The following is a 24,703-nucleotide window of genomic DNA, read 5'->3' as shown; positions in this document are numbered from 1 at the left end:
GGAGCAGTCACACACGATCACTCTAAGAGCCCTCCAGTGCTCCTGGGACCTACAGGGTCTGTACAGGGAACGCTCCCCGCTCCGCTCCTCACTCACGCTTGTCCTGATACAGGAGGTTTTGTCTTGCCCTCCTCTGTACCACTTCTCCCTGACAAGCCCATATTCCCAACAGGAATACCAGGAGAGAACACCAACTACACTTTTCCATTCCAGAGTCCTCAAATTTTACCTAATTAATTCTTGAATAGATATGCAATAAGAACTGAATACTTACTTTTCTATGTGTGTGAAAATAGGGGAACCACAATTAAACAGTAAAAAGAATTTTAACCACAATTAAAAGAATTTTTTTTCCACATGGTTCAAGGAGTCTTGTCATCTAGCAACAGCAATACCACTGTAGCTAAAAAGGAATAGCTGAAGCTAGCAGAATTACACGTTTGCCAAATAGCTGGAGAATCTTTGCATTATCATGATTTGAAATAAATCTGGGACAAAAACTTCAAATCCTGGAAGCATTCCTCTTTGCAAGATCTATCTTACACTTTATTTCTTATATTATATACATTTGTATTGTTCTGTTTCATAATTAGTATTATCTCTTTTCTTATCCCTTCTTCCAATTGTAAGATCTGAAATCTTACATAGTACAGAACGATTATGAAACGAAGTAACTGTGTGTAATACAATGCAAATGCTGAAAAATGCTACTACCATATTTGCACATGAGAAACTAGCTTAGGCTTAATTCTAGTTGCATAATTTTATTAAAACAAGGCACAGTTTATTACATTACATTTTACATTACATATTACACCAGATTTTATTTTATTATATTAGAGTGTTGCATGTTCATTCCGTTCTATGTTGGTCACAAGATCCTTTGTGTCACTAGTTCCAGGAACTGTATCACTATTAAAATACAGATTGTTCTCAAAGCTGTCATTGGTGGACAARCGATTCCTTCTTCTTTTATAGAAGAGATAGCCTGCAAGGCTAGTTGCTACTAGGATGAGAATCCCAACAATAACTACAATTCCTGTTTTACTATGGTTCAGAGCTGAAGCCTTCTCGTCCTTCGTCATCGCTGAAAATAAATATGAAGAAATCAAGACAATGATACATACAGGAAGCAATTTCTTTAGAAAGTACTGTAAAAAACAAATAAAATTTTTAAAAATAAAATAAAATAAAATAAAATAAAATAAAATAAAATAAAATAAAATAAAATAAAATAAAATAAAATAAAATAAAATAAAATAGTGACAAAGCTAGTAACATAAAATTAACTGGTTTTATCAGGTTAACACTACATGTCACATCACAAAACTTTCTAAAACATCTGTATTTGAACTCTGAATGCAGTACATTGTATTCTACTAGAAAATAAGTAAGTAAGATGTAAGATGCTTGTAAGATGTTTCATAGGTATATGAAACATTTTAAATACATAATACACAATATGATGAATTGTTTTTATGATCTTACATGGAATTATTTTCATCTATTTGAAAGAAAATATTATTACCCTTTGTAGGTATTTCAGCTGCTGGTGGCGTTTCAGCTGCTGGAGGCGTTTCAGCTGCTGGCATTCAAACACATTGCAAGAGAATTATGTTATTATTATATTCTTGTTATTTATATATTACAATAATAATGCTTTGGGTCACATTCAGAGAAATATACAGTTATATAAACCACTAATACTGAAAACACATTTTAGCCCATGCAAAGCTATATACACCTATCAAATGGCAATGCACAAGGTCCYTACATTAGTAGATTTGTACATATGGTCATAGACCTCACTCCAGTGTAGAGCCACAAGAAAGTCTGGCAGGACAGAGATCATCAAACAAAATCCTGACTATAATTACAAATTCTTGTAATCTAGTGTTCTATATAATCACAATCTAATATAATATAATGTAAATACATTTGATTTACTAAGAGGTCTTAACAGCCCTCCCTGCACAGACAATCAAATCCAATCTTGAGTGCTGTAGCAGAGATCACATCCAAACTAAAATGCTTGCAGCTCATTTAAGATGTAAGATCCAGGCCATGAAATTCAGCTTGCCATTTTCATTTGTCAATGATAACATGGAAAGGACAGAGAAGCAGATTCTGAATTTTCACAGTTTATCTGACAGTTCTGCAACATTTTCCGTATAATGCACAGTCATCATTAAATGACTATGAGTGAGTCAGGATAATTTTGCACTGAGAGCAGATTTCCTGAAAGGATAGCAGAATTTTCTCCCAGTTCCAGTCTTCTTGAGGAAGTTGGCACAATTCAGCTATTATGTACACTAGATGCAGTCAGGGATATTTTTCAAAACAGTTCTGAGGGCTTCCTTGAGCACTGTTCTGAACTACTACTTTCTGTCAGTAATTCTCCCTTTTTGTTAGCATGCAAACACACTTTACTTCCCATTTATAAAACCACAAAACACCCATCTCAAATGCACTGCGTACAGTCACTATCTATTAATAGCAAGCATAGAAGAAGCATTCTCCATGCATAAAATMAATTGATAAATGTAGCACTTACTTTTGGGTTTTTTACAAACATAGCCTTTATAGGAACTGCAATAAATATTGTTCCAGTACCCAGAGTTTGCATACATCTCAACACAGTGCTCATTTTCTTGAGGTGAAGGTTCTCCTGCATTCCAGTTGACAAAATTCACTGCAGAGTTGTCTAGCCACAACCATTCTCCTAATTGCAAAAAAAAATATTTAATATGGCAAAGCAAGACAGTGTTTGTTTTCCTGTTAGTAGCTGTACTGCATTTATGGTCTTCTCAAGGAATTTACTTGAGGCCACTTTTGAGGTTATTAGACTATTTGGACTTTTGGTCTGACATATTATAGCTATCCTTAAGGTTTTATGCTAACGATGTAACATCAGTTTTTGGAAAATGGCAGGTCAATCTGGCTTGTAAAGTTGCTAAGGAGAGAGTTTAAAGAAGTATCATCCATACAACTTTTTGCATTATTGTGATATCTATTAATAATAAAAATGACTGATGTCAACAGATAATTTATGTTCAATGCAATACTCGTTAAGTAATTTATAATAGGGAGAGGTTGATATTACTCTTTTTAAATCCCCCTTAAGTCTTTTTAATCCCCCTTATTTTCCAGATTCTACTACTTCCTACTGACCTTACATACTTGGTGTTTAATATCTGAAGATCTGCTTCAAAATCTTGTGATGACTGTTGTTTAACTATGCAGGGACATTCTGTCTTTTTCTTCCTGTTCCTTTTTTTTTTTCCTCCTCCATTCTTTTAATAGGGTTATTTATTTATAATAAATGTACCCCATGTGACTTTATTTTTACATAGACAAGAAAATTCTTCGAATCAGCATGAAAGTAGTTTTGTTTTCCTACAAGGTGCCTCATAATTTATTTTTTAAAACCTGTCACCATTTTTGTCAGTGCACCACATTTTGATACCATTTATCAAAAGTTATGCTGATATCACGATAATCATTACCTAGCAATCCAATTGCTGCCCAGGGAGGTTGTGGAGTCTCCTTCTCTGGAGATCTTCCCAACCTGCCTGGATGCCACCCTGTGCCCCGTGCTCTGGGTGTCCCTGCTGGAGCAGGGGGTTGGACTAGATGATCTCTAGAGGCCCCTTCCAACCTCAACCAATCTGTGATTCTGTGATCTACTCATTAAAACACCTTCATGATTTAAGTTGATGACAACTTTAAGTCATGAGAGTTGCTTATCACTATAAAAAATGCATTGTTCTTCATCTGCTCTAGAACTAATTTAAGAAATCTTTTTATGTGCCAATTAACCACATGAGTAAACCTCAGCTTTTCTTGATATGTACTATGTTTATAAATCATTAATCTATTTGAATTCTTTTTTCCTATACTAAACAGGTTTTTTTTTCGATAAGATTCAAGTAAAATAATCCAATCTTTGTGTTCTCCTCAACAAGATTTGTCATAGCAATGACTGAGAAGGCAGTGATAGGATAAAATCTGCAGAAAATTAATCTATGTCTCCTGAACTGTTCTGCAGCCCTGCCTCTGACATTGTTAGACTGGAGTTTTTAGCCAAAGCAGCACAAACCCAAAGTAGTCATTATGTCTATTAATACAGAAATAACTATTTAAGTTAAGGTAGAAAACAGAAATAACTATTTAAGGCAGAAAACAGACAAAGCTATGATGCATTATTCCAAACCATGAATTCCATCTTCCAAATGAATTTGTTCTGAGGGACAGTTGAAGCTAAAGCTAGATCATTCAGGATGGTGAGTCCAAAGATTAGATGTAATGTTAACCACATTTAAGAATTAGAGTATCACAATGAGAAATACATAAACCCAGTGGCCTTTCCAGATCTGCGAAGAATCATTTGTTTCTGACTCTTCCCAAATACCAAACTGCTTCAGTTTACATTCTGCTATTATGTCCCCTGTGCCTACTGCATCCTGAATTCCTTTTTTTGCTTCAAGACGAACTTGCTGGACTTGATCTTTCTTTTATAAATTACCAGTTATTGCTTGTTTACTACTGCTTTTCAGCTTCCATCATGATGAGACTGTATTATCTTTTCTAATTTCACTTTTAGGTTTTACCAAGTACTACAAAAAAAAACTCTCTCAAATACCTAGTGACAATTCTTCACCAAAAAAAAATGAGGTTTTACAAGGTAGAAAGGTAGAATTTAGGTAGAATTTACAAAAAGGTAGAGAATTTACCATCTACATTTCTGTACATTCCTGTCCAAAAAGTTGATACTTTCCTTTCAAGTGGTTCCATGGTGTAGGCTAGGAAGTTGGCTTCAGCTGAGTCTTCAACGGACACCAAAGAGGCCCCTGAAAAACATATGGAAAACAAAATGTCTTTGAGACACAAGTTTCACAATAAACATGCACAACAAAAATTTTGGATAATTTCTTAGGAAGTGCTCTTGCATTGTTGTTGATATATTTCTCAGCATTTCCACCACAGTGCCTGAAGATTTTGTTTTCCTGTCCTCTAGAAAATTGCARCACAACTGAACAATGACTCAAGGCAAAATACAAGTGAATATATGATCTGKTTTAAAATTCTACCTGATGTGTTATTAATAAAAACCAAACAATTAACATATCTACAAATTTTTGATAAAAGGTACCATAACTTTAATCTATGCACTACATATTCTTACATTAATGATTATTGTTTTTCTGAGCCTTTTTAAATTTGTCCATAGCATTGTCTTTGCTGACTTTCTGGGGTACAGATGGATGTGGAACTGGGTTTCCTTTTAAACATTTTCCTTGTAGTCAACATAATCTGTTTTTCCCTGGTGAGAGAGGAATTGCAGAGAATTTAGCTCTACTCAGAAAAAAAAATGAGAAAAAAAAAAGATTTTAATGAACCCAGAGTTTATACTGTGAGGTGACAGTATTCACACTGTTTTTCCCTGCCTTCYGCATTTATCATCTTGGTCATCTGCTGCCCAGTTCGTACGTCATCCACCTGCAACATTCGGCATGCTGCCATAATGATTCATTCCAGTAAGGTCAAGAAGTTGTGGCACRGGGCCTGTAATGTGTCAGCAGTGCAAATAAGGCTTTGTATGGAGTGTTATTAAACATTTGATAAAGTGCATCTTCTGTTCTCTTTCAGTGAGTGGTTGAAATCTAGTCAACAGAAATGTAGTAACAGCAATGTGTAGCATTTCCCTGTTTTTGATTAAGATGTGGAATTTTTGAAGGTGTTTTTCCTCAGGTTTCCTCAGAGTTAGAGAGAATGGAAAAAGAAAAAAAAAGTTGTTTAGATTACTACTGAGCTAATGCTAAATTSTACTATGGTTCAGAATTCCACTATGGGTGAGATATAATTAGAAAAGGCCTAACTACACAGTGCAAGTAGGGACAGCAGAATCGAACAGAACACGGAATGTTCCTCTTTTTGGCAGTAGTTTTTACGGTTTTTGAATTGTTCCTCTTTTGCTGAATGGTGTCAGATGTTTGGTTTGCATCAAAGATTAGGAGTAACAGTGAAGGGGAAGTCAGTGTTGTGAAGTTTGTGTATAATCCCCTGCAATTTTATTGCACATAATGTCAATCTTTTATCACACAGGCTAAAACAAACAGGTAGTCTCTTTATTCAGGAATCTTAGATTAACACACACAAAAAAGCATTTTAGATGTAACTGCAGATTCCTACACAAAGATGTAGAGAGCAAGCTACACAAAGATGCTGGGGTGTAAGCTGAGCTACTTGCAATCACAAGCAGCATCATTGCTCAATTCCTCTCATTTATTTGCCCCACTTCTCTTGAAGCTGTTCCAGAAACTGAGCCCTCTGAAGACATAAAAAGCGTTAATTTCTGGCATAAGCTTGTCATAATCATAACACTTAAAGCAGAGAACAAATTTTCCCAATACTTGCCCAGCAGCCAAGATCTTTTTGAGTATGCAGAAATAAGAACAAACATTGCAGCTTCCAAAGTCCAAGCATATGTCATGCCAACAAAGGAACTCAGAAGTCCCATGGGACTGGGTCACACTGTGACAACTCTCACAGCCTTAAATACTGAGCAAATAAATAATGATATTTCTGGAACATTTCTTTATTAAAAAGTAAATGATCAAGAATCCCTAACCAAATGTTATGCACAGAATATATGTTATGTGTAGAATACAGAATTAAAGAACATGGAACAAAACCTGAATGTTCCCTCAGAGAGAAGATAAAAGCTCTCCAAGCTGACAATGTACCASCTAGTGGGAACCGAAGGATGAACCTGAATGCAAGTAGAAAAGGATGAGATTCATCTTGTCTAGCTCTAGGTGACAATATATAACATTGGTTCTATAGTCGGAGATAAATGAGCTATTCATCTGACCAAATGTCAGTGTATTTCTAGTGAAGATGAATCAGTAGTCAGCTTCACTGACAGCATAAACAAGGTCTCTGTGCACTCTAATGGGAACTTAGATACCTACATTGCTTGTGGCAACCAAAACTGTAGATACAAAGTTTGGTCAGATGAATCTTACTTTATTTGTCCAGAAAAATAAGCTGCAAGAATGAAAACAGCTAAAATATTATACAACCTAGACAGCTGTAACTTCTTCRTTTCAATGGCAGAAAACTGGAACAACCAAGAAGCAAATCAGATCAGATGATATGGAATGCCATTAAAACTGCTGTGCATGAGGTTGGTTACTTCCTATCAGAGTGAAAGGACAAATGTTCCCCTTCTGTTATCTCCATTCCAGATCCAACAGCTCTCCCAATGCCTGGCCCATCCACCCACGAATCCACAAAACAGTGAGCATTTGCCATTGGTAGATAGCTGTTTTCTCCCCATCTCCTCCAAAATTAATGTAGCATTTGGGTGCAACTGTCCTATGGAAAACCCCTTGGACCACCCCTTGAAATCATGAAAATACATAGCACATGTTTGGCTTTTCACAGAGAGAAAAAAACAAGTCAGGAAATGTGACCATTGGTTAAGGAGGATACTCACCTAGTCGGAGACATTCTAAAGATGCTTGTGCCCAGTTTCTGGTAGATGAAGATTCAATGTAGTAGCAATGACCTCGGAAAGGAATCCAAGACTTGTGATCTTCTGATTCGGGGCACTTTCCTGGAAGTTGTGGGGGCTCAGTGGGTGCTTGAACTGGTTTTAGAAAACAAAAGGGCACAGTTTAAAGACACAACTCCTTATGCATCCTTTCAGCATGAACAGATTGCTCTCACTGAACACTGGAAAACTCACTTGAAATAAGTCTTAAACAAAATGTAATCTTGATAATCTTCACTGCTCACTATAACACAATAATGGAAAAAAGTCTGAAAGCAGCGAAAAAAAATATTGCAGCTGTGCCTCACACTCCAGAAATCTATTTTGGCAAAGAACCTCAGCATTCTCTTTGCTTCAAACACACTATAAAGTTCAAAGTAACTCTTCTCACAAGTCCATATTCACAAGTGAGTGCTGTCGTGAGTACTTACTGAATTAGAATCTAAACTTGGTCATATCARTTGTAACTTACTATCACTGAATGCATAAAGGAATATCTGACAATACTGACGGAAGCTGCAGATAAAAACAGGAGACTATATGGCCTCAAGGAGTATTTTTAGATATTTATACACTATCTATATTTTACGATAAAATTATAACAAGAAAACCTGGAAAGCTGTCATACAGAAACATTATTTATAATCCCTTATGGTCTGGTCACTCAACTTTTCCCCTTTCAACACTATACCCAGTGTGACCATGACCTAACCATTCATTACCTTTGATTCTTGCAGAGTTTTACATTGCCTGATCAATGAGACTCAGAATAAAATAACATTTACTCACTATCACAGTAAGAATCTGAATAATGTATGTCTGAGCTTGACAAAATGTATCTAACATAATTATTACAAAGTGATAGGTCACAATAGCCTTGTTAATGTTAGTTTCATTTTAAAGCATGCATTAAAATGCAGTAAAGCATTTAAAAACCACATAAATGTAAATTATTTTATCTGTTTAGTTATTGAGATAAAAAGCAGCATTTCAGTATATATCAGCACATCACTCAGCACAAAGAATTATAAAAGAAAAATCATCACAATTGCAACAGTTAGATTCAAGATCTTACCATCAGGTTTTTTGCAAACAGAGAAGTAGCTTTCGTTACAGAATCCTGTTTTCCAGGCTCCACCAACATCTAGATAGACACAACCTATTTTCTGCTTTGGTTCCCCCTCAGCCCACTTAGTGTACTTCATTCTCCAGTTATCAATCCACTCGTAGCGCCCGTTGGTCTAAGCACAGAATAAATGGGAATGATTAAACCCTAAACATTAACCATTGCTTTGCAAGTCAAATGTCCAGCTGTCCAGAAACTTGTGCCAGAAGTTTTCATTAAGAAATCAATAGAAAAAATGCAAATAGACCACATCATATTTATACTGTGACCAGCAGCTGTTCAATGAAAAATACAGCAGAGAAACAAATACTCTTTGGTTAAAGTAAATGCGAAGTGACATTGAATACATTTTGGACTTGACAAAACTGTTAAACTCAAAAATAAAAAAAAAATCACTAAATAGAGTGTGTAGGAGTGAATATCCAATGCTTAATTTTTGTACAATCTTATTTTCTTCAAGTCTCAAGAAGTACAGACTTATTTTTTTTAACTTAAAGTGAATTTAAAACTGAATATTACCCCACCAAAGTTTATGAACAAAATGGRTTAGGTTAGGATTGGTTAGGGTTGATTAGGCTTGGGGATTTTTGTTTTTCTTTTTTGAAAGTTGTATTTTATATTCATTCATTTGTATTTCTTTTGTGTGTTTAATCATATTAAGACAATGCAGGATAAGTACCTCTGTCAAGAAGAAAGACTGATGTATTTTAATATTTGGCAAGTATCTAAATAGCAAGAGAGTGGAGAGAAGGGAAACAAATGAAGTAAACAAACTTATTGCTTGGCTAACTATCCTCAGAACATTCCAGCAGTCATTTCAACAGCACTCTATTCTATTTCTGAAAATCAGGTATTGCTATATCCTTCGTTTAGAATGAAGGAATTGTATATCTTCAGACATAAATATTTTATCCCAAAGCAAACACTGTCTACATGAAGAAACATTTCAAAACGCCAGCCTAAAATGTCCTGTTTGGAAGTTCACARAGTACAAAGTCAAAAAGAGTAAGTGTAAAACATACACAATTTAATCAGAGTAATGGAAGAGTACATACCCCTACCTGTGAAATCTGACAGCATAAACCAGCACTTAGAACCAAGACGTAAATTAATAAGCTAAAAATAAGGAGATAAGACTTTCTGGTTCCCTTTTTGTCCATAAGCATAATTTTCAACTGGTTTGATGTTCTTACCTCATTACTGTTAAGACCAATCCACATTGGTACCCCATGCTTTAATATATTTAGCCACAGGAACGAATGGCTGTAGGGGTCTAAGATGCTGGAAAGGTCAAATTGATCACGCCTGCAGTTTTTCTGTGCATCCTCCCATTTCATTTTGGTATGTACGAAAAAATAACTACTGTTACCATAACGGATAATGCTGGATGGGGCTGTACTTGTAGAAGGGAGAACCTCAGAGTCTGTAAAATAAAGGAGCAAGAAAAGTTTTTTATATAGTTATTCAAAAGGATTTATCATTTGACTGGTGTAGCAAACAAGATAAAACAACCTATCCCTTTTCTTCACGTCATATTCCCTGACTTTTGACCAGAAYAGGTTAGATATGTTATTCAAGACAGCATCAGAAGCAGAAGCTGTGAAAAGGAAACCACAGCTCTTTCCAYACAGCTGTGGAAACGGAAAGGGCTGCTTAAAGCAGCCTTTGACAAGGCAAAAAAAGAATATTCTGCATATTTATTACTGAAATGAAGATGGATTACAGTAAGTCACATCTTTTTTAATGTAACACTTTTCCACCAAAACAAATGTTTGGCATAGGCCATGTTGGTTTCAAGTATTTTTATGGTTGAATGTGTTTCTCCAAGACAAAAACAAGATCACTTTAGTAGACCAGCCCTTAAAAATCAGTCTGATACTTAACTGCAGGTTTTCTCTGATTTAAAATTTTGCTTTCTAGGTGAGTTAGCTCAAGTTCAGTGAAGATTAGCTACATTCACACTTCCAATAGCCTATTTGGGAATATTTTTGAATGTCAATGTTTTCAGAAAATGATTAGAAAAAATGACTACAGAAAATGAAACAGGTAAGACAGTATCATAGCAAGACTCCCACTAAAGGGAAAAATATAGATATAAATTTCAGTTCAGGAAGTTAGTAACATGGCAGTTTTGGAGAAGACTCAGCTGAAGATAAGTCCCTCTAGCTGGACTTTGGCACATTGTGTCTCTGCCTGAAAAATGATTTGGGGATATATCTTTATTGGGAAAGAAATGAGATGCAAATCTGGAATTTAACACACAAGCAATAACTTGTTTATATATTTGGTTTGATTGTGTTTCAATTACAAGACAAGTACCTGCATTAATTTGGCATATATAACCTCTGTTGTTATCACAACTCTCGTCAGCCCACTGCCCTGCTTCTCTAACAGGATTATTTCTCATGACAACACAATCAGCCTARGAAGAAAAAGACACAAGATGAGGTACATATAACAAGAAAACAKTAAAGAAGAAACTTTTATCACTTTCACAACTTCAAACACAAGTAACAGTGTGGTTTTACGCTACTATCCTCATAAGATTTAGTAGCTCCAAGTTTATGATGTTGAGGTTCAAACTTCTTAATCTTTATCTTCCTTTATCTTGCATAACATAAGAAGAACAGATAAATGCTGGAATTCCATTTCCAGGCATATACAATGCAGAGAAGAAAAGCTACGGGCACTTGAAAGAAAAGTAAAGGACCTATTGTAGAAAACATTAGCTTTGTCCTAATAAAAGCTGATTAGCTTTGCCCTAAAAAATAATCTCATGCTGTGGCTTGACAACCAATGGACAATGCAACAATGTGGCATCTCACTCTCCTTTTCAAATTTATTCTTGAAAGCATATTTTAAAATAAATCTGACATTTATAATTGGAGGCTTTGTACGTTTTCAGAGAAGACTTTCCAGAAACCTTATTACTTCTCTTAAAGAGGGAAATACATATATATATATATATATATATAAAATATATATATATACAGTTCCTCCCAAAACTAACATTTTAAGCATGCTGTTTCTGATTAACTTCAGATTTTTTCTCTCAATAAGAGTGAAATTATGTTACTTTCAAAAAGAGGAAAAATACCATTGTGCAGAAAAATAAGTGGTTTTCTTTCAGGGGAAATTGTATTCAGCGTAAACACAGCGAGTCCTATAATATGTTGTGGTTCCACAGCACAGCTCCACCTAAGCATGTGCCATTAGACATCAGTTTGTATGACAGAGAAATAGAAAAAGTGGTTTTTTAGTGGTGGTGGTGGTGGTGGCAGTCTTGTTTTTTTTTTAGAAAAACTGGATGGCTGTTWTTTATTTTTTTTWATAGAAGTAACATGTTTGTTCACCAAATGTGACTAACAACATATCCATGTCCTTGCATGTAAAATATGGCTGTTAGAGGGTACTGTTTCTCTGCAAGTGCTTCTTGCAAGCTACCTGCCACCTGAGAAACTCTCCTAATTCTGGGACCTCTGTGCTCACAGGAATAGGAAGATGTGGTCATTCAGTGCCTGTCTGCAGCAAATGCTCTAAGACGGGAGACTCAGGGGTGTCCTCTTTACCAGAGCTATGAGAGAAGGCAGGATGAACACAGACCAAGTGCAGCCTTCATGTATAGAGAGAATTGATGTGTGAAACCAGTATTTTATGAGCACACTTCAGATGCTTTAACTACCTGCTTGAACAACAACTTGAGGCTGAAAGCCCTCAGCTCTACTTGGATTCATACTTAAAATGAATAAGAAGGTTTCTAATTAACAATTTTCTCAGTGCAATATGTAACCCTTATCAAAGTTGTTATTAAATTCTGCAGATCTGAAAGCAGTAAATTCAGTAGTACCATGTCTCAAATCCCAGCAAATGCCTAAGTGCATTTTAAATGCAAACTGTAGAGTATATTGTGTGGTTTCTATTCACCTGGCCATCATATGGGTACATATTCATATGTCCTGATGGGAATCCATTGGCCCAATTTGTAAAGTGAACTCCTTTTCCATCTGTCCAAAGGAACCTCAGTTCATGATTTATATCATTTAATCCAATCCATGCATCAGACACAAAATCCTTCATATGAAAGGTGAGGAAAGCTAGATGGAAAAAAAAAAAAGGGAGAGAAGAAAAACAGTTTTAGTGAAAGACAACTGAATTCAAATGTCTGCCCTCACAGAGCCTGCTCATAAACCTGGTCTCGGTTGAATTATATATGTCTCTGAAGGACAGAACACTTCACAGCTGACAACAAAAACAGAGACACTGAAGTTATTTATGTCTCCGTAACTAAAGGCAYGATAAAAAAGTGAGTTTTGAGTCTAGTTCATTAAACAGTGAACTAGATACACTTCTTCTCCTTTGTTCAAAATACTTCAGCTAAACATCTAACTTGACACTGGGATGAATCCCAAAAGCATGAGAAGAATACAGTCTCACRAGACAATTTTTGAATCCTAGCCTTACAAATGACTCATAAGTATCCAGCTAAGTCACTGGCACAAATTTGTGGTAATCTCACCCAACTGGTTACCTTACAGTGGCATCCTACAGAAAACACAATGRAGCACCAAGCAGTCCTTTAACAAAATTGCAAGACTGCTTCCTCTCTCCCTGGTATAGCCGGGCACGTGCCTACATCCCTCAGCAGGATGCAGAATGCAGAAGAGCCATGCTTAAAATGATTCTGAGCAGAACTATTCATCACAAGCAAATCAAATACCAGTTTTGCACAGTGAAGAGAGGTGTGTGTCTTAGCTGACAAATAGACTAGGTCAGCTGGCAAATAATCACCCACAGTATATCAAATACTGTGATAAAATGAATGTATTATGACTGTTACCATCTTCTACTGCAATAGCTATAATTTTACCCTTCTTCTCTAGATGACAGTTGTTTATTTCTGTCTGCTCTATCACCTGCTAACTTTCCTTTGGTGGAAATCAGGAACAAAACCTGTAGTTTTTTTTGTCAAGTGTTATCATTATTCTGCCAGAAACTGCTTCAAGCCTTTCCTTAAATATCTACATTGCCTGTAATAACAATAGCTATTGCTATTTGTTCTACACCCATTTCTCTCTCTTTTATGTATACATACATATATACATATATATAATAAACCTGAAATTCAAACTCTGGGTACGAACCACCCGAAATCAGTACTGTACAAATAAGGCTGGACAAGAATTTAACTATGTTTGAAAAGTGAAGGTTTGATTCTTCATTTCTTCACATGCAGGAAACATAGGCAGTGCAAAGTTCATGTTAACAGTCTGAATTGAAGGTAGCTAATTATCAGAGTACAACGCTAATTTGTTTCATTATGGTTGATTTTTGCCTATGCTCTTTTGAGTTCACAAGCAGTATGTGTAGTGCAGCATCTGTTTCTCAACAACACCGTACAAAATTGCATTTTTAAAAAGGGGCGTTATTAAGATCCACTGAAATATTCCCTAGATTTTAATTTGAACATATGATATACTTATCAAGYATGGGGTAATTTGTGTCTGCCTATCCATCCCAAGCAAGGATCATTACAATAAGCTTATCTAGTGAAGGAAACGGCACCTCTATATGCTGAATTACAGGTAGRGATACGAGCCATGAAGCCTCTGTCCCAAGCTGCCCAGACACAGCAAATTCTGACTCCAAAGTCACAACTTGACAAAGTCAGTGCTTGCCTGAGATAATACAGAAAGCCACGCAGTGAGTTAATGCCACCTAGTGAAACTATATCACTTATAATGAAACYTGCTGTGTCCAGTTGGCATCATTTGTAGGCAGAAAAAGCTCTATTCTGATTAACAAGAGAATATGTGTGTACATAGAACTTACATACACTTATATATACACACATATGTATACATGTATTTGTATACATAAATATGTGTGTGTGCATGATATCTACATATATACATGCATGTATGGGTACATGTATGCATATATATACACAAATGTGTATGTTTACACATATAAACATATATGCATGCATATAAGTCCAGCCCCACATTAGATGGTTTGGCAGTTTCAGGTGCAGACTTAATTAGAAATTTCTAAATATTTTATATTTGGGAACCGAAATCAGATGTGCAGTCATTATTCAAATGACATCCTTATTCATGCAAATATAAGTCATTCTGTTAAGATTAAATGTTGCTACAAAGCTGAGTTGCTACAGAACCATACATAGTACCTTGCACTTGTTCATTAGGGATAGTAGCCAAGTTTCCTCCTAAATTCAGGCAAGCTGTTCGCGCAGCATGCCAAGTGACACGTTCATCTTCTGTAAATCCAAATATTTTGTAACACTGCAACAAGAAAAAATTGCCCAAATACCATCTTTATTCCAATACCTCATACAGATGAGAAGGCACTGCTCTAAGTAATGCAAGGTGGAGAGAACACAGTAAAACACCACATTTATCAGGAAAAAAACACATTCAAMTTGTACGTTCTTTTGCGCTCATCCATTCTCCATGTAAAATTAAAGYTCTCCAGAAAATATTTTCTTCAGCAAGACACGTGCTATCTTTGATGTAAAATTTCTAAAAATATAAGTAAAATCTGACTTTTTGTACATAGTCAACTAAGATTGGACAACCATTCAGTTAAAATACATCAAGACCAATTCACTAGTACTTCACGAAGTCTGTCTAACCCTCTGGGAAATGCATATCAAAAGATCCGACAGGATGACTACAGAATGACTACATGCTCATATGCCACAAGTCTAAAARAAATAAAAAWCAAAAAAGGAAAACACTTTTCCTACAAACTAATGGACAAACAAACAACAGGATGCAGACCTCAACCAGTCCTCTGGAAAGCAAAAAGAATATTCTAAGAAAAAACAGTAACATAAAATAATTGCTTTGATTTTTGTCCAATATTTTGACAAAAAAGCATTATGTTRTATATTCGTAATGGTACCTTGTTCTGAAAGGAAAGCCAAGCTGGATGACATCCTCTTGGAGCTGAAAATGTTGTTGGAGGAACAGTTGAGTTAACGGAACTGTTGTGCCTTTCACATATGTAAGGATTTGGGTAGCCACAGTTTATATCATTCCAAAATCCTAATTGCAAGATAAACAGGGAACTGTATGACACTATATCCAATGCTGGCTAGATGGAAATCAACTTCAATTACTGTTACACAGTGATCAAGTGAATATCAAATCCTCAGTATCTTTTAGTTTATAGATCATTTTATACCAGCAACTGTGATAACTCTGCAACTTTATACCTAATGTAATTATAGAATATTAAAAGTAGTGTACTATTTAAATGAGTATCAGAAATTTAATTTTTATAGCAGCATTTTAAACCAATTTGAATAAAAAATATTGAAGAGTTGCATAGCAGTCACAAGGCCCTTASCTGACCTTCGGCATGCTACATTTAAGACAAATGCAAAACTATGAAGTATTATATAATAATGTTCTAATAATATTCTTCTACAAGTTTGTAAAAGAATAAAAACAAGGTGAAAAGAGGCACCTTTCAGAAAAAAAAAGTGACACAAACACACAAATAAATAAATTCAGAAACAAACATATGAAGCTTACCTAAATTCTTATACATGACCACACAGTTCTCATCATTATTTGCAAAGTTGGGTTCATGTGGTGCCCATGCCAAATAATTCACTGGAGTCCCATCCATCCAGCTCAAGAGAAACAATACAACAAAACTCATGTTTAACATAAATAGAAGTGTTTTCATATCACAAAAGGTCATTTGACAAGATTTTTTATATGTTCACTCTCGGGTTAAGGTGTAAGGATTTTTGGACACATTCTAACTGAGAGGCATCAACAATATATAAGTTAAATGACAAAATACCTTTATCTACTTAAAAAAAAAAGGATAGAGAATTAATGCATTACTCCCTCAAAAATGAGATATATGCAACATTTTCTATTGCAGATACAAAGAAACYAGCATTTTACCTGTCAGTGCAGTTACTGGCAGAAAATATAAAATATCTGTGGTAACTACTGTTCCAAAATGGGAAAAACAAAGAATATTGGTATGTATAACAAGTACTTAGCTCATTGCATTAAATTTACTCTCTTTGCAAAGGTGTAAGGTGTGTATTGAAGTTATTTCTACTCTGGACTCATGCAGCATGCTGATAGGAAAGCCAGATCCCATCAGCATGAGAAAACCTAGATGCTAATTTCCCCCAAGTCATATATATCTTGTGGCTATTACAGAGATAAGATATCTTATTCATAATACTGGCAAAACACTCMATCATTCCCCTATGAACAGGGAAAATTGTGACAGCATGACAAACCACCTAGAGGCAATCCCTCTGACAATATGCTTTACCATAGGGTTAAATCTGAACACTTAAAAAGCAATATATCTATGTAGACTAAAATACAGAGAACAAAATCACAAGGAAGAAAACAAATATTAGGAGACATTCTTCTTAGACTGAAGTGATAGTGGGGCCTAGATTCATCCTATGGAACTTCATGTACATATGCAAAACACTTCACCTAGAAACATAATCACCCTAGGGTACTTACAAAAACAAGGGAATGGGAGAGAGACCTCTGACYCAGCTGGCTGGATGGGTGAGGGGACAGTGGTGGATGTTGGCTACCTTGACTTCAGCAAGGCTTTCGATACCATCTCCAATAACAACCTCATATAGCAAACCTGAGGAAGTGTGGGTTAGATTAGCGCACAGTGAGATAGATTGAGAACTGTCTGGAAGGCCAGAAGGTCAGACAACAACACTGTGCCACATGCTCTAGGTGTTCCTGCTTGAGTGGGAAGGGTGTGGACTAGATGATCTCTAGAGGTCCCTTCCAACCTCAACCATTCTGTGATTCTGCGATAACTTGATCATTCCCCGAAGGGGCATCTTTTTCACCACGGATTATGAGAAGAACTACTAGGCATCTATCCATGTACTTCAAGATCAAAACAGAAGTGAAATGAAGCCATGCCTAAATCAACATCACATACAAAAATTAAAATATGTTTACAAAATGGTGGCAGTTATCATTGCTCCACAAAAAGAAAATAAGAGTCTTGTTGCTAACTTGCAGTTGCATTTTCCCTTTAAATATGGTTGGTTCCCAACAGATTGCAAGGAGGGGGAAAAAAATATGTACCCCAAAGTTAGAGGAAAAACATTTTCATCTGTTTTTTGATACCACAGTTTCACTTGAGAATTTCATTGTGCTTGTTCTACTCTAAATTTGTTCTYGATTTTAAAGTGCAATGTGAGCTCAATGACTCTAGGTGACCTACCTTGTCCGTTGGTCAACACTCAGTTGTAAACCAATGAAATATGCATCCTCTTTGCCATTTTTCAAGATCTAGAATGCAAAAATTAAAATTTTACACATTTCCTCTTTTTATAACAGAAATGTGCCCTGTAAATAGTGAGTAATCTACTGTTGCATCAAAAAGCATGTGAAATGCTTTAGCTACGAGGCTAAATTTTAAAGCAGCTTCAGTCAGTCCTCAGCTGAGCTTCACCACTGGGCAAAAAGTGTGCTTCCCACCTCGCCATTACTTACAGTTTTATTTGAAAGCCACTGCAGTGGGCACCTCTTGCACAGTCTCTGCAGCAGATATCACCTGAAAAATGTCCTGCAAGGGCAAAGCCCTCCTATAGCTTGCATATCAATTAATGCAAGACTTTGACGTTATCTCACTGCCACTCTTCAGCCAGCTCAGGAAAAGTTCAATGTAGTTCAAATCTGACATTAAGCACACTAGAACTGGCCTTCAACRGAGTATAAATAGGGAGCTAGCTCTGGGCACCTAGGAAACAGTCCTTTAAAAGCTCTTTCTCATGGCATAATCTCCACCTCACATTCTTTTTACTCCATATTATATGCTGTAGAGAGAAAAGCTGTGAACTCAGAGACTGTGAACTTGGAAACTATCAGATCAAGAAAGGGCTGCTAGGTTGACCACATTTCAGATCACACTGACCAGATCAAAAGGCAGCGTTTGAGGATTATAAGATGTAAACAAATATCTATATTGATCCGTATCTTAGGATATCTTGTTTATCTGTCAATGCATATTCATTTGCAATTAGCTCAGTGTACCTTAGAAAACCAGAGTAGCTCAAGAGAATAATACTTATTACTAAAGTGAAGGTACAGAGAGACTAAAATTACAGCCTAGGTTTACATTAACTGCATTAGCAGTTGCACACAGGTGTAATGTGGTGTGACTGCCATGTTGTCATAAAGCTAACAGAGAGGACATGAGGATGAAAAGTATTTATGCCAGTTCTCACTTATTCTGGATGATGTATGCCATAACATTAACGATTTTTCTTACATATCGCCAGAGGAATTTTCTTTCACTTTCATTCTCAATGACAGCAAGGTCTCCAAAGTTCTTCTTGCAGAATTCCCGACCTTCTTCCATGGGAACACTTTCTGTGCTGAAGTAATAATGTTTGTCTTCATATATAATCCATCCATCTTCTGTAGTCTTATACTCTGTAAGATGAACAATAAACTAAATATATTGTTCCTGAAGTACAAGATACTCTCATTAGTCAAATTTAAAAGTGATTTTAAACACACAAACACAAATAGTAATAGTAAATACACTTACTGGGCACAGGAGATTCTGTTGGTTCAGGTTTTACACTTGCTCCTGTAAGAAAAAAAAATGATTATCAAATARAAAATTTTCTGGAGCAGTTTTCAATTTTAAATGTATATTCTTGTTTCCCTATGGTCTAAATATAAGCTATTCTGAATATACAAGGAATTATAAAATATCACAGAATCAAACAAAATTGAGTCGTTACATTTGGTATCTTTTGGGTTATCTTTTTCCGTACTGCCCTAGATACTACAGAGTGAGGTTCTTCCCATCATTCTCTATTAATAATTGCTATCCTAGATATTAAAAATTTCTCTGGATAAAGTCTCACTTTAAAAGAAATGCTCCTCTGAAATTAACTCATCCTTTCTGACAAAAATAATCAATCAAACAAACAAAACAACCTACCTGCTAGCTAACACCCCAGTTTTGTTTTTGGTTGCAACATCACAGAGATTCTTTGTCATTAGTATATCACAAAAACATTCCCTAAAGATCTCTCTGGAARTCTTTTACAGGGTTACCAATATATTTTGTGGTAAAAAATAACCTCACAAACAGGCATGTTATAAAAAATTCTCTGAGTGCCTGAAAAAAAGCTTTCATGGATATAAAGCAGATCTAGTAGTTTGTTGTCAATAAGCTGAGAAAGCATCTTCATTTAGCATCCTCTTAACTCTAACAGCTTAAGAGATCACTTCCTAAAATGTTCAAAATTAGTAAATATTTTGGTTAAGGAACTCAGTTTCCCTAAATTAGGAGTTCTGGCTTGATGTATTCATAAAATAAAAAGACTTCAGAAAAATGTTGCTAGAAACCAATAAGTGAATACAAAACCCAGCCAGAGCAATATAAAATATGCCAAAATCAGGCTTCACCTTACAAATATAGATTCAACTAGCTAACAAACAGTACCCAGCCAAGTTAAAGAGAGGAAAAAAAGTTTTAACACTTAAAAACATTTTGCAAACTGTTAACTTAAAAACTAATTTGCAAACTATTTCCTAAACATTGCAGAAAAAAAAACAGAATTGTTGGAAAAGGCATAACTTATCTAAATGAGAAATCATATCTGAACATGAATATTCAAACTACCATTTCCTTTTTTTTTTTTTTTTTTTTTTTTTTTTTAAGATCCCACCATATCCAGGGCGTATTTGGCTCTGTTTCCTTGAATATATCAAAGGCAGGTAATCCATACACCATTTTGATATTTCACTATCCACAGAGCACCAATTTGATGAACAGCTTTGAAAACTGCTGTGATCATAGCTAAGAAAAAAGTGATTCTGTTCTGTTCTTTCTCTACTATATTTTATATTTTTATTCTATATTATATTTATATACAGGAGGAAGCAATAGTACCTTTTTTTATCTGGCAAATCCATCCGTACAGATAATCACAATGCCTGTCATTCCACAACATACTAGAATCGCCACTAATCTCTGCACAAAGTTCAACTCCTTGATAATTATTCGGTTCTCCAAAGCCCCAATTTTCATACCTCACCTATGACAGAAAAAGTTTTGTGATGATTCCGTTGTATAGAAGGACAATAATGGAAAGAGTGAGGAGACAGCATTAACCACAGACTCACGGTTTATTTTTAATAATAGTTTAAAAAACAGAGGAAACCAGAACTTCCCCCTGCAAATGCTGACATTTACAATTTGTTTTCAGAGTGCAATCCAATCACAGTTTATATCAGTTATCTTCAGACACAACTAGCAGAACATTTCTTAAAGGATGCAAGTTCTGTAAAACTCGTCTGATGATGACAACAATGTATGCTATGTGTTTATTTTAAATTAAATAAACATATTATATTAACAAAATATTAGGATATCAGTGAGACACAATAAAAATGTTGGCATTCTTCCTCCCAAAAATATTACTGCAATCTGATTTTTCCTGCACACATTGCAAATTCAGTTTAAAACCATTTTCCACATGGTAGACTGTTCCACCAAATAAATTYCAACCAACTTTATAAGAAAATATATCCACATTTCCAAACCAYTTTTGTTTCTATGGTTTTATATCTCAGTCTGGGGTACAGTCAAATCACCCTTGCATAAAACAACCGGAATGCAGGAATGTAAGCCATTTCAGAAGAAGATCTAAATAGAAAATAAAATAAATACTAAGGACAGATTGTTTTTCCTCTAAAAACCTTACATTTTGTAAGAACAGACAAGCAAAATAGACATGAAAAATCATTTCCCTTGAATATGATGTTCTTGTTGAGTTAGYGCACTCTTCATTATTAAAAATCAGTATGTGTTTGCCAAAAATCAAGCCATGAGTTTGTTATTCATAAATTCAGCTATAGAAGGCCTCAAACGATAGTTTATAGCTATGATTATAAATATATAAAAATATATATTTATGTAATACAAATATATGTATATGTAGTATATATGTAATATATGKTTTTTCTATATACATATAAAATAAACACATACACTACACATTCTTGAGAAACACAGGACCTGCAAATAACAGTTGTAAAAATAAACCACTTACTGGAGATCCATCACTCCAAACAAAGCCATCATCAGGATTCAAGTAATATAAGCCCATCCAGAAGTGCTGGTGGTAGAACCCATTATTCCTAAGCAAAAATAATAAACATTCCATTTATAAGCACCTAAAATATAAAAGCAAAGCCAAGAGGATTTGAAGTATTTTTTACAACCTATCAATTCACAACGGTTGATAAGCTTCCGTAAAGATAATGCTTAAAGTTATTACAAAGAATTGCAAACACTGAGGAAATTCTGCAAGCTTTTGAAGATGTAGTCATTGCTAGCTGTCAGTAGTATAGCTAAGATCRATTGAAATAGTAATCAACATTTTATAGAGAAAATATCCTGATACAATCCTACTCCAGGAAATCCAACCAGGTGGCTCAATGCGTTCGTTTAATAGTCCAGTAGTTGTTGTTTCCCCATGTTTTACGTTCTCATTTGCTCTTTGAAGGTGCTTCTAGCTTCCAAATGCATTATCCTGTTATCTGCTGCAGTTGAATTGCATTTTTTTWAAAAAAAGGCACCTTAAACTACTACTTGTCCAAGAGCAGACAGGCTTTGTGGACCTATCTGAATGTTCTGATATGCAGACATATGGTAATTCAACACACAGAMGTTCTTCTCCATGATAAGGCTTCTAGTACAGCTGCAGCATTTTGCAAGGTTGCCATAATTACACTCTGGCTTCCCAGTTAGACAGACATAMAATTCATCACTGTGTCCAATCTACTCAGGTCATATTGCAAGTGTTGCCTTTTCGAGAGTATTTGATCCCATTCCTAAGTCTTCCACTCACCTTTTATGGTTCAGGGACCTACTAATGTTATTGAGAATCCCTGCAAAGGCGAAATTAACCTGGAGGTGCTCCTATTCTCTGATTAGTTCATAAAAGTGAAGAACAAACAATACATTGACTAGATTTATATCCAGATTGTTACACTATTTGTATATTACTTAAGTTGAGCTAAATGACATCTGTAGCAATTTTATATCCCTAAATCCACTGTAAAAGGTTTTACTCAAGATCACAAATGCAGCCTCAACAAAGTTATTKACAAGTGAAAACATACAGTTGAAATCAAACACTTCACAAAGATCAAAACACTAATTAAAGTGAACAGATGRCTGCACTCCAGATACTCACGCAATAGAACGCCAGATCACATACTGTTCTTCTTTACCATTAATAGAGGCCAGATCTCCTCCTATGGCTCGACAAAACTCTTGAGATTCAAGCCATGTTCTCTTTTGCTCTCCTCTTGAAAAAGGCTAATGAGAATATGTTTTACAAACAGATATAATAGACCATTAAAATCACGATATCAAGAAACACTAGCTATCAAAAAGCCATCCATTTACAATTTGCTTATTCTACAGCAATTACAGAAACTTTGTACTTAAGAGTTTGCAATTGTTCAGCTATGTGAAATTGAGTTTCAGATGAGTATTTTTGAGACAAGTTAGTAGACTGCAGTATCTGCTGCAAGGCAAAACAGAGTAGAGCACTTTTAATCTTAAAAGAATAGGGAGGTGAAATTAAAGAACTGAGGATTAGAGTTTACGGAAATAAATACAGTATCAGAAACAGAACCATTTCAAGAGGGGACAAGACATAATCCACAAGGACTACAAAACAGTAAAAACATTAGTATACATTTTTTAATTATATTTAGGTGTAGCTAACAAGCAGAAACTACCTTCAGAACTAAGCAGCATACTTACTTTGAAACAGAAACTAATACGACTGTTCGAGTCCCAGCCTTCTGGACATCTGGGAATAGGAGTGGTTGTAGGAATAGGTGGAGGAGTCACTCCTTCTGCCCACATTTTGCATAGAAATTTTGCCTTTTCTTCACATTTTATTACATCCCATAAACCACCTGCTATTCCAGTTCTYATAGCAACACAGCCTGGCCTTCTTCCTGTTTGCAAACATGAACGCAAAAAAAGCAACATTTCAGAGGACAGTGGGAATTAAGAGAACTCCATATTCTAACCTGACGGAAATTAAATCTTTGTGTCAGAGATGAAACTCTTCCTATCATCCTCCCATGAAAGCATGACATTTAGGATGCCCAATATCGTAACTTCAGGAATCATTCAATCTATTTTGGCTCTAGGGAAAGACTGTTGAGTCTTCTCCAGGACATCATCTACCACACACTAGCACAATTTTTGTATGTTACATTCTCCRTGAATTGCTACATTCATAATATTCACCTCAGATCTGTTCCTAATCACTAAGCAGCTATATCAGCACTCCCTGGTGAAGGTGGCCCTAGGATCCTCTTTAATACTGGAGATGCTTCATGCATACTTTATGCACAGATCTCAAAGCATTTTGTGAGCAAATACTCTACAAGACATGACTGCACAGGCAGGACTTGCAAGCAGGACGCAGTACACCTGTGGAGAGTGTTCTTCTAAAGCACTCTATAATCAGACCTCCCCAGAACAGAAGCAAATCAGAATTTTTTTTTTTGCAGTTTAAAGATTTTTTCACAAGCTATTGTTAAAAACTCACTTCAGCAGCAAGTAGGAATTTAGCAACGGCACCCACAGCACACTTGCAAGCAGCCAGAAACACCTGGTTTCAATTAGTGATTATGCCACCAAGCTGGGACTACAGAATGAGTTAAAAATACATGAGAAATGAGCATTTGGGGCAGTGCACTCATTACACAGTGTAGAGCGATAGCTACCAGGCATTTCGGAATTCCAGTGTGTAAACAAGACAGATCCGCCATTAGTCCACTTGAAAGTTCCCTTTTCTTCTACATCTGAAAGTCCTATCCAGAAGTACTTTTCTGTTCTCAGCCCCACCAGGCTAGTCAGATAGGCTTGTTCATATCTGTTCAAAAGAATAGAGCTGTTAAATAATACTAGAAAATAAATAA

General features: G+C 35.5%; 1 protein-coding gene across 4 annotated transcripts in view; it reads right to left on the bottom strand.

Moving 5' to 3' along the window:
• Positions 1–24,703, bottom strand: part of LOC112947338 (macrophage mannose receptor 1-like) — a 49,335-nt gene continuing 24,632 nt past the window's right edge. For all 4 annotated transcript variants that reach the window (XM_026039397.1, XM_026039398.1, XM_026039399.1 and 1 more), the window contains exons 11-30: positions 24,509–24,657; positions 23,529–23,728; positions 22,951–23,075; positions 21,802–21,889; positions 20,640–20,784; positions 19,281–19,322; positions 18,999–19,162; positions 17,949–18,016; positions 16,244–16,344; positions 15,609–15,751; positions 14,872–14,986; positions 12,609–12,778; positions 11,004–11,106; positions 9,878–10,107; positions 8,634–8,799; positions 7,502–7,654; positions 4,734–4,850; positions 2,555–2,722; positions 1,529–1,585; positions 1–1,087 (exon numbers count right to left, since the gene is read on the bottom strand). In XM_026039397.1, the coding sequence (XP_025895182.1) occupies positions 837–1,087; positions 1,529–1,585; positions 2,555–2,722; positions 4,734–4,850; positions 7,502–7,654; positions 8,634–8,799; positions 9,878–10,107; positions 11,004–11,106; positions 12,609–12,778; positions 14,872–14,986; positions 15,609–15,751; positions 16,244–16,344; positions 17,949–18,016; positions 18,999–19,162; positions 19,281–19,322; positions 20,640–20,784; positions 21,802–21,889; positions 22,951–23,075; positions 23,529–23,728; positions 24,509–24,657 (2,755 nt within the window). In that variant the 3' untranslated portion in view covers positions 1–836. The remainder of the gene's footprint in view (positions 1,088–1,528; positions 1,586–2,554; positions 2,723–4,733; positions 4,851–7,501; positions 7,655–8,633; positions 8,800–9,877; positions 10,108–11,003; positions 11,107–12,608; positions 12,779–14,871; positions 14,987–15,608; positions 15,752–16,243; positions 16,345–17,948; positions 18,017–18,998; positions 19,163–19,280; positions 19,323–20,639; positions 20,785–21,801; positions 21,890–22,950; positions 23,076–23,528; positions 23,729–24,508; positions 24,658–24,703) is intronic.

The sequence above is a fragment of the Nothoprocta perdicaria genome, unplaced genomic scaffold (assembly GCF_003342845.1).
Source record: "Nothoprocta perdicaria isolate Ctin4 unplaced genomic scaffold, notPer1 scaffold_23, whole genome shotgun sequence".
NCBI lineage: Eukaryota > Metazoa > Chordata > Aves > Tinamiformes > Tinamidae > Nothoprocta > Nothoprocta perdicaria.
This window is presented reverse-complemented; position numbering and strand designations above follow the sequence as displayed.